The sequence below is a fragment of the Ipomoea triloba genome, chromosome 11, assembly GCF_003576645.1.
Source record: "Ipomoea triloba cultivar NCNSP0323 chromosome 11, ASM357664v1".
Classification (NCBI taxonomy): Eukaryota; Viridiplantae; Streptophyta; class Magnoliopsida; order Solanales; family Convolvulaceae; genus Ipomoea; species Ipomoea triloba.
The window spans coordinates 4,853,390-4,863,570 of record NC_044926.1 but is presented as its reverse complement, the minus strand read 5'-3'; the positions used below and the strand labels follow the sequence as shown (position 1 = coordinate 4,863,570).

General features: G+C 35.6%; 2 protein-coding genes across 2 annotated transcripts; both read left to right on the top strand.

The window, feature by feature from the left end:
- The first annotated feature begins 488 nt into the window (after positions 1–488).
- Positions 489–2,930, top strand: LOC115996331. Its single transcript, XM_031235536.1, has 5 exons — positions 489–540; positions 1,663–1,868; positions 1,989–2,076; positions 2,346–2,412; positions 2,513–2,930. Exons 2-5 carry the CDS (start codon positions 1,745–1,747, stop codon positions 2,564–2,566), a joined length of 333 nt encoding a protein of 110 aa, XP_031091396.1. The 5' UTR covers positions 489–540; positions 1,663–1,744; the 3' UTR covers positions 2,567–2,930.
- Positions 2,931–4,368: 1,438 nt separating this feature from the next.
- Positions 4,369–9,562, top strand: LOC115997064 (serine carboxypeptidase-like). Its single transcript, XM_031236524.1, has 9 exons — positions 4,369–4,772; positions 5,579–5,747; positions 6,155–6,274; positions 7,511–7,654; positions 7,729–7,879; positions 8,307–8,395; positions 8,689–8,947; positions 9,042–9,175; positions 9,279–9,562. Exons 1-9 carry the CDS (start codon positions 4,429–4,431, stop codon positions 9,405–9,407), a joined length of 1,539 nt encoding a protein of 512 aa, XP_031092384.1. The 5' UTR covers positions 4,369–4,428; the 3' UTR covers positions 9,408–9,562.
- The last annotated feature ends 619 nt before the right edge of the window (positions 9,563–10,181 follow it).

Below are 10,181 nucleotides of genomic sequence, written 5' to 3'. Positions count from 1 at the left end.
TACAAATAAACTCGTTATGAGTAATTCTAACTAAATTGGATTAGACAATTAATTTGGTAAGTATAATATTTAAAAAAAAATCATTGTGTTTCTATTTCATAACTAAAAATTTATGAAAACCACAACAAAAGCTTCTATATTTAAAAAAAAAAATAAAAAATCATTGTGTTTCTATTTCATAACTAAAAATTTATGAAAACCACAACAAAAGCTTCTCGATGGGAAGGTAAACACGTTTTCCACGACAATCCAGTAACAGTTCACAAGGAGTTTTGTCAGTGGGCATTTTAGACTTTTAGTCAATCTAGCAGCTTATGTAAAGGAGGGACCTCATCCACATCAGCTAGAAAGAGACAGCACACAGAGAGGGAGAGACAGGGACAAAGATGGTAAGGAAACTGTGAGCAACATCAAGAAAATAAATTTAAAAAAAATTATTTTTTGGATTTTAAGTGGGGCACAAGAAATTTCCCCTATAAATACCCCCTCACCTGCCTACTTATTTCTTTCTTCTCTCCTCCTTCTGTGAACCCCAATAAGGTACTATTCACTTTCTCTTTGTCATTTCATTTTCCTCTGTATTTTTTTTTTAATTTTATTTTTTGCTTTTATTTTCCTGCTTTTTATTTTTTTATTTTTTGGTAACAGTAACTATAATACTCTGCAGCATTTATTTATTGTATTTTGGATATTGTTTTCTGTATGTACAATGTGTAATATTCTCAAACATTGGTGCATTTATGTTGTTGTCTAAGATACCATTTGCCTCCTGTAACTTTGAGCAGGGTTTTTAAACACCATGAAGCTGTTAGCTTAATTTAGTTTCAGATTTATTTATTTTTTGTTCAGGAGAGTAATATTTGAGGTGGTGAATTGAAAGGGAAGGTTTGGTTTAATATGGAGTATAAAGCTGTAATCTTTGTTTCACCCTATGTAATTCTGTAAAAATTAAGGTATTGTCTATCCTTTATGGGTGAGGAAGAGTCATATTATTACAGAAATGCAGGGTTATTGTTGATGAGCAGGGCGCTTAGGAATGGGGTAATTTGATCTGTTTGCGATTTATTTAATGCTGTTTGTTTTACCATTTTAGGATCTGAATTGCAGGCTCTTAGTCTTTTTATCGATAGTCAGTCCATTGAATGCTGAAGGTTAAGTTAGCGTACTTGATTGATACTATGTATTCGGGTTCGTTTTGGGGGAAGATTGATGTAGTTCTGCCAATCCCACATCGCGAATCTAGAGCTTAGTGTATGGGGGCTTTTGAGGGGCGAGCGGAGGCCTACCAATTAAGGGCACCGGGGGATATAGCTGGGAGGGATGGGCATAGACCACCAACACTAATTTTGAGGGAAGAGATGATAAATGTATTAGTTTGAGCTAAAATAATATTAGTTGGATGTTAATAAGCTTATCCAATTTGGGATTCGTTTAGAAGGGAAAGAAATTTTGTTGGGATTATTGATCTTCATATTACCATATCGGCCACAAACATGAGCGGATTCTTTCCCATGCTTAATTTGAGGTTTAGTTTGAGTTATTCTAACGCTGTTATTTCTGCATTTGCTGTGCTACTTTAATTTTCAGAAGATTGCTTATGATCTTAGTTCTTCTTTGATTTTACATTCTGTTCATCTGTTTCCCATTTGATTGTTTCTGCAGTGTTGAAGACCCGTTATTAAACTCATTTTGTTGCGAGATCCTCTTGCCCTGCAAAAGGTAATGATTTTTCGTAACACCAGCCATGGAAATAAATACTGGAATTCCCCGCTCAAAGGAGAAGCAACCGATGGAAGGGTGCAAAACTGACAGAGAAACTAAGAAGGCTTCAGAGAACGTTGCAACAACTCCTGTATTTATCAATCACGGTGAGCCCGGCATCCTATAGTTACAGCGTTAGCTTTAATTTGAGTCGCTCCAACTAAATTATGTTTGCATATGATGTTAAAGTGTTAAACATCTCGTGCCTTTGCGTGTATGTGTTCCAGCTGCCATTGCGTGGGAGGAAAGCCGAAGAAAATGGGTTGGAGACACTTCGCAGAAGACACAAAGCATCGCAAAAGATCCGATCATAAGGTAAACACTCTCTTTGCATAGTACCAAGTGTCGGTTTTGTGGCATTGGTCGTGACCGGGAGCGAGATTTCATCCCATCATTGCAAGAACTGTGACCTTTGGCATGGCTTTGATACCAAATTAAAGCATGTGCTCCATCTCAACTAAAAGCCTAAGCTGATAATTGGATTGCACATTTATGTATATATATTAGTTATTCTCAACAGCATTCAACCTCTTTTCTCGACGAAACATTTGTCAGTAACTTGAGCTGTTTCTTGCCTGCTGCAGTTGGTCGATGACCTACGAGGACTTGCTGTCAACCAATGAGCCTTTCGCTGAGCGAATTCCTTTACCTGTAAGCAATCAAGAAATCATTAACCTGTCAGCATAGATCCTAAACCATGTTTTCTGCTAAAAAAAACAACTAAGACCGAATTGGTTTCTGCATTACACAGGAGATGGTCGACTTTTTGGTTGATGTTTGGTACGATGAGGGGCTTTTCGACTAAGAGATGTTCGGAAGAGCTGTTATTATGAGCAGGCAGTTTATAGTCATTCAGGATAGCAGTGCAGATATTGCTGTTTGACAGTAACATAGGCATCTGTCAAATTTAACCCAGGCAAATTTAGATTACATAATTTTTTATATCAGATTCTTCTGTTTATTGATCATCTTACTAGCCTTAATGTATGGTTTCTAGCTGGGGACTATGGCACAATGCCCTATATGATATAATTTAAGCTTTATTGTTTTATTTTCCGGTTGTGGTAGTATTGATGTAATCAGATTTGGTTCCTAAAATCTTAAGGATTATACTGCTAGTCGGTTAGGCTGTCAGTTTGGTAATTACATGGTTCCAAGTTCAACTTTGAGTGAGCCTTCTTAATTTGAGTTAGTCAGTTATGATTTATGAGCAACTTTTGTTGATTTATTTTCTTGTGATTTTTTGTTGGATAGGATCACAAGGCTGGTTTACCTACTATTGATCTTTAAAAATTACATCAAAGATCACGAAAAAATATATCTGTTTAAATTATCTATAATTGACCAACTCATTGACCTTTTGTCGCGGATGAGTATGAAGTCTAGTTCATTTTCTTTATTTTTTTTTTTACATAGGCCAACAATTATTTTTTAAAAATATTATTGAATGGAACTCAATAAGTTACCTAATGATACTTTATGAAAATGTTAATTATACTTTTGAAACGAATTTGAGTATTTATACAAATGAGTTAATACCCAATATAGTTCTCGACTATAGTGGTTTTACTCAGTTTAGTCCTAAGTGACTTTTTGTACTCTATTTAGTCATCGACTTTAATGGTTTTACTCACTTTAGTCATCTGTTAAGAATTCTATTTGTTGGGTGTTAATAACAATGTTAACATGGTAATTTCATTTCTATTTTGTTTTTTATCAAATTAATTATTAATTATATGTCCTAATTTATCTCTATCTTAGTATCTCTAATGTATTGATACTACAGGAACAGAATGCTAATTGATTGAGTTTGAATTCATTACTGTTAATGCTATTTGCTAATTATTTGCTAATTGCTTTGTGTTTGTATTCATTTGAAAATAACTAAAAATGCTTCTATTTGAATTCATTTGAAAAGTGATCAGAATTTCAATATGCCAAAGTTAACTAATTGCTCATTATTTGCTAACTGTTTTTTCTTTTTTTTTCCTAAAGTATTATAATTTACTTTGTCTTTAGTATGCAATTGTGTAAATATATATAGAACATATAATTAATAATTAATTTGATAAAAAAAATAAAATAGAAATGAAATTACCATGTTAACCTTGTTATTAACACCCAACAAACAGAATTCTTAACAGAGAACTAAAGTGGGTAAAATCATTAAAGTCGAGGACTAAATAGAGTACAAAAAGTCACTTAGGACTAAATTGAGTAAAACCACTATAGTCGAGGACTATATTGGGTATTAACTCTTATACAAATCTATTTTCAGTTCAAAAGTGGTAAGTTACATTTTTCATTTTTGAGTACTACTGATTTTGTTATAACTTATAATAATCATTTGGTAGACATTTCGGATAAATAGATCACAAGGTAATTTACTCTTTTTTTATTTTTTATTTTTTTAAATCTGCACATTTCTTCAAACAGTTCACTCAGGCACTCAATGTCATTAAATGATGCCACCGTTTGTCGATGGCGCCGAGACAGACCACGTTCCTCCGTTTATTTAACGCCGTCATTCATCGGAAGTCGTTATCGCTCCGTACTTACGGAATCAAGTAATGAACGACGTTACGGACTCCACGTCTCTAATAGTACAGATAAGAGCAGTTATTCTACTTCGGTGGAGTCAAACTTCATACCCCCAAGCTCTCGCCCATGTCGTCTGTGTCGATCAAAATGAAGCAATTCAAGTATTCCATAGCTCAATCTCTTCTCTGTCTCGTTGTTCTTTCGGCTTCATCTTGCTTCGCGAGGATTCACCTTCCTTCGACTTCGAGGTTTCAGTCGTCGCGCGCGGAGAAGCTGATCAGAGAGCTGAATCTGTTTCCGAAGGAGTCCATCAACATCGTCGACCGGATCTCTCCGTCTGCCGCCTCTCGGAGCCCCAGGCTCGTCGAGAAGCGGTTCACGTTCCCCAACCTTGCCGATCCTAGCGCTTCCATTGAGAATTTAGGCCACCATGCCGGTTACTATAAGATCCAAAGCTCTTATGCTGCTAAGTAAATAATTTTCAATCCTCTGAGTTTTTTTAATACTGTATTTTTTTTTTCCATTTGAAGTTACTGCATATTTAAAAAATCATTTCCATTTCATTTATTGAGTTTATTTTTTGTTTGGCTGATAATATATTGACACCGCGTTGTTTGGGGTAACTGTGTGTTAAAAAGTGAAATCATATGCATATGCTTGTGCAATGCACTCTCTGTTATTTGACTTGGAAAGCTTATGTGAATTTGTGTTCTAATTGACTGTGGAAATACCTGAAATGGATGGCTGATATACCTCAAATGCATGTTAAGCTTTTATATTGCTGACTCATTTGTCATGAAGTTAGCAGTTGTTCATTTAATCCACTTTTTTTTGCACTGTTAGTCATGTGTGTGTATGTACATACAGACCTGCTTATTATCTTCATTTGGATAGTGTTATAGTCTACATAATTGCTACTGATTTTCACCATGATGAAAAATGGGGAAAGTTTGGCCTTCTATTTGATAGATGCTTTGTTTGCTGCGCTAATTTTTTCTGTTGTCAATGAGACTGTGACTGACAAGCGCCTTTTCAATCTGCATAATATATTTCTTAAGGTTGAGTAGCTTAAGCTGCAAGATTGTGCCTAAAACAAAGTATAAAAATGTAGTTGGTTTTACAAGTATTGGAGGTCAACTATGTTGAATTTAATCCAGACATCCAGTACTTGCCTTGCCTTGTATAACTTTTATTTCGTTGGGATCTCAATTCCTGCCAATGTTACCTTTGCCCTGATTAAACTGAAATACTGAGTGCAGTTTCTTCATTTGTGTAGCATGTTCTACTTTTTCTTTGAATCACGCAACAGCAAGAATGACCCTGTTGTTATCTGGTTGACTGGAGGGCCTGGGTGCAGCAGCGAGTTGGCACTTTTCTATGAGAATGGACCTTTCAAAATTGCAAATAACTTGTCACTTGTATGGAATGATTATGGCTGGGACAAGGTAATATGATTCTTTTCAAAATTGTCTATCATTTCAATGATGTTCTGAAGCAAGTGGTAGTGTTTTTTGATGGATAAGCACCACTGCTTGTGCAGTAGTGCTTATACATTTTGCTGTCACCCTCTTCCAAAATACTTTAGAGGTCTAAACTGTCACTTGGAAGTTGAAAATGGAATTCAATGATGAATGCATATGATTGCCATGTTGATAGTGTTTTGTATTTGGCCTTAGTGCTTTACTCCATTAAACCATGTAGTGTGCACTGCAAACTGTGCTTAATGAATTCTATTGGCATGTGAATATATGTTTTCATTTTTCAATAACTTCTGACTGTTAACTATATGTTACCCCTTGAAGGAAACTGCTTTTTCGAAAAGACACATTACCTCTCTGTGTTTTTTCTGCAGATCTCAAACCTTATATATGTTGACCAACCTACTGGAACTGGCTTCAGTTACAGTTCTGACAGCCGTGATATTCGCCACAATGAAGATGATGTTAGCAATGACTTGTATGAGTTTTTGCAGGTTAGTTTCTTTACCGCTTAAAGTTTGATCTGAAAATCAGGCCATCTTTTTCCTCTACTAATTTAGTGCCATATGTTGTTTACTACGGTATAATAAGTTTTTTTAATCTGTAATTTGTATGTTTAAACTTGATAATGTTGTATATAATTAGTTACATAGAAATTATTTTCATTCTTCATTGCTTTTGGTTTTTATTTGCAGTTAAAACTTGTTTATTTGATGCTCAAGTGTTATGCATAGTACTGAATTACTGAACTTTAATTTGTGTTTCAATGGCAAATCAGTGTTATTAAAACTTAATTACAAATTCAACTCTCAGATCAATGCTTAATGGTTTTTTAATAAATATACATACATACACCGATACACGTACACGTATATACGAAACTATGTATGTATGCATGCATTCATGTATAGTGCTGTTAATAAATATAAATACATTCACGTATGTATGTAACTATGTATATATGCATGCATAGTTCCTTTGCACTGGTACGAGTTCTGGTAATTGGAAAATGGCATTTGCTGTATACCTTTTCATATTCGATCAATGTGACTCAAGTACTCAACCAATGTGTTGCCATTCTCTCTCCATTTTCTTTGAGGTGTGGAGGTAGGAAGAAGTCAAGTTTCCTGTTCACACATGAAAGAATAATTGTAGATTCTTAATGGTCAGTGAGGTTTTTAACACCCCTACAGTTCCATGTTATCCATCTCATGATTAAACAAACTGGGAAGTGTTGAGCTGGAGATCCTCCTCTCCATGCTGATCATATGCTCCATTGTGGTGCATATTAATTATTAACTACTGTTTCCTGGGGTGGCTCAAGGTGAGGGTCTTAAAGGTCCAAAGTTTCTTTCACAGAGCACGGCATCCTCTCCTTCATTCATCTTATGTTTGTGCATTCGTGAATCTAGGGCTGGAGTCTTCAACAGGTTTATTAGTAATGGCCTTAAGAAATTCCCCCCTTCTGAGACCAGTTCTCTGGTTTTGCTTGAGTTGTCCTTCATAGTCGGGTTATTTTGTTTATGCAGAGGTCTAGATTTTTCCTGGCCCAACTGGATGGCATGTACTGGTCTCTTGCTTGTGAATACTTAAATAGATCCCATCTCTCATGTAATTTGTTCCCTCGCAGCCACTATGTTTCAGTTGACCGTTATTGGTTTGAACTCTTTGCCAGTTTGCCCCCCTGATTTTGATGAATTATGCACATTAACAATATATTCATGGTTTAGGCTTTCTTTACTGAGCATTCCGAGTATGCTAAGAATGACTTCTACATCACTGGAGAATCATATGCTGGGCACTATATACCTGCTTTTGCTTCAAGAGTCCACAAGGGAAACAAGGCTAATGAAGGAATTCACATAAATCTAAAGGTAATATGGGTCAGAAACTATTTGTTGTACTTTTATTAACGGATTGTTTAGCCTAACTAGAAATGAGTGTACAGGGATTTGCCATTGGTAATGGACTTACTGATCCAGCAATCCAGTATAAAGCTTATCCTGATTATGCATTGGAGATGGGAATAATTTCAGAGTCTTATCATAAGACCTTGGTAAAGGTGCTTCCAGTTTGTGAGGCAGCAATAAAGCTATGTGGTAAAGAATGCAATTTTCATGCTAATTTCCTTTTTCCCTTTTTTCTTGGTCAACCTAATAAAACAAAGGGAGTTTTTTTTTTTTTTTTTTTTTTTTTTTTTTTTTTTTTTTTTTTTTGAGGTTGCGGGGGAGGGAACTATTTCCTTAATAAGGCTTACCCTGAATATGCATTGGACATGAGAATAATTTCAGTGTCTTATCATAACAAGGTCTAGGCAGCAATATCCTTCTCTCTTTTAATTTTGGTCAACCTAAAATAAAGGGAGGTTTTCTTTTCTTCATTTTTTTTTTGTTTGGGGGAGTGGGAGTCTGATGTGAGTTTTTTTACATATAAAAATGGTAAGATTATTTTTCCACTAAGATCACATGCTATTTCACACCCTGAATGCTTTTTTTTTTTTTTTTTTTTATTTTAATAATAATTCAGGAACTCAAGGGACAGTCTCTTGCATTGCTGCCTATTATGTTTGTGAAGCTGTATTTGAAGCTATCCTCTTACGTGCTAATGGCATAAATGTAAGGAAATTAAGTCTATATTTTAGCCTGCCAATGTTTTGCTTTGTGATTGCACTTTCATGGTACAGTCATCTAATTACATGTCTGCTAAAAACCCACATGATATAGAAAGAAGCATTTATGATCTAATGTTCAAATTATGAATTTTTACTTCATTTCAAAATCTATAGAACTCTTTCCGAGGCCCAAGTTTCAGTTTCTGACACCAACTGGATAAGAAAGTTTGTATTTGGTGGCAACCTTTTTGGGGATACATCATTGAGGATCTAAAGAATTGATGTTTTTGCATGCAGTACTATGACATCAGGAAGCAGTGCGAGGGGAGTCTCTGCTATGACTTCTCAAACATGGAGACCTTGCTGAATGAGAAATCTGTTAAGGAAGCTCTTGGAGTTGGTGATATCGAATTTGTATCTTGTAGTACTACGGTGTATCAGGCCATGCTTGTTGACTGGATGAGAAATCTTGAAGTAGGCATTCCTGCATTGCTCGAGGATGGAATACAGATGCTTATATATGCAGGAGAGTACGATCTTATCTGCAACTGGCTTGGTGAGTTATTCTTTAACATAATTTCAGTTCATCTTTGGGCCAATGGTTGAAATCTATATTTTCCTCCGAATGAAATTTTATTTCAAATGATTAGGTAACTCAAGATGGGTACAGTCTATGGAATGGTCGGGCCAGGATGATTTTGTAGCATCTTCAGAAGTACCGTTTGAAGTTGATGGCTCGGAAGCTGGGTTATTAAAAAGCTATGGGCCTCTTAGTTTCCTCAAGGTCCTCTTTTCTTTCCTCCATGTTTTTGTCAAGTCTCTAGCTGTGATAAATGATAATCGGAGCCTAAGAAGTTCTTTGCCTGGTTCCTGTTTATTGCAAACAGGTCCACGATGCAGGACACATGGTTCCAATGGATCAGCCGAAAGCTGCACTGGAGATGCTACAGAGGTGGACTGCTGGCACGCTTTCTGTGAACATTACCAAACCAGAAAGCTTAGTCTCCTCGATGTGATTTCCGGGAAGCATTTCACGAATTTCATTAAGTTATATGTAAATATGCATGCCAATCTTATTCTCTACCATGCAACTAAAACTAAAAAAAAAATGACACAACCTCGCCGAAGTTCATGATTAAAGACAACTAATTAAGTTTATGCTGCTATTCTGTGATGTTTTTACATTCTTTTCAAGCTGTTCTTGATGCGTTCCATGATCAAATAAATCGCAGATCCCCTCTTCTAATGAGTCTACATTGTCAAGTTAACAAACTATAATACAGATATACAAATATGCAATAAAGCATGTCAAAGAAAAAAAAATTCTAAAATCGAATGAGTGAAACATGATTCTCATATTTGAATGTTAGAAATTTAATTCTTACCCTTCTTACCAATATCCTTGTGTGAAAGGAAAAAAAAACATAATAGTATTAGTTCTCGGAGCCTTTTGAAGGACAAGCAACGGAATATAGCAACCTACAAGAAAATAGAGTAGGGTGATCAGAAAAAACCTATTGAGTAATTTCAATCAAGTGTTTTTATTGTTTGTCAAACAATCAGCGAATCAGGCAGCTCACGTTGTTGCTAAGCAGTCCGTTTCTAGTGCTGGTTGTTCGGAGTGGTTCGATAATAATCCTCCCCCTTATCTTTGTACTGACTCACGTTGTTGCTAAGCAGTCCGTTCCTAGTGCTGGTTGTTCGGAGTGGTTCGATAATAATCCTCCCCCTTATCTTTGTACTGACTTTGGATCTAGTTTAATATAAGCTTCTGCCTAGTATGTCATTTG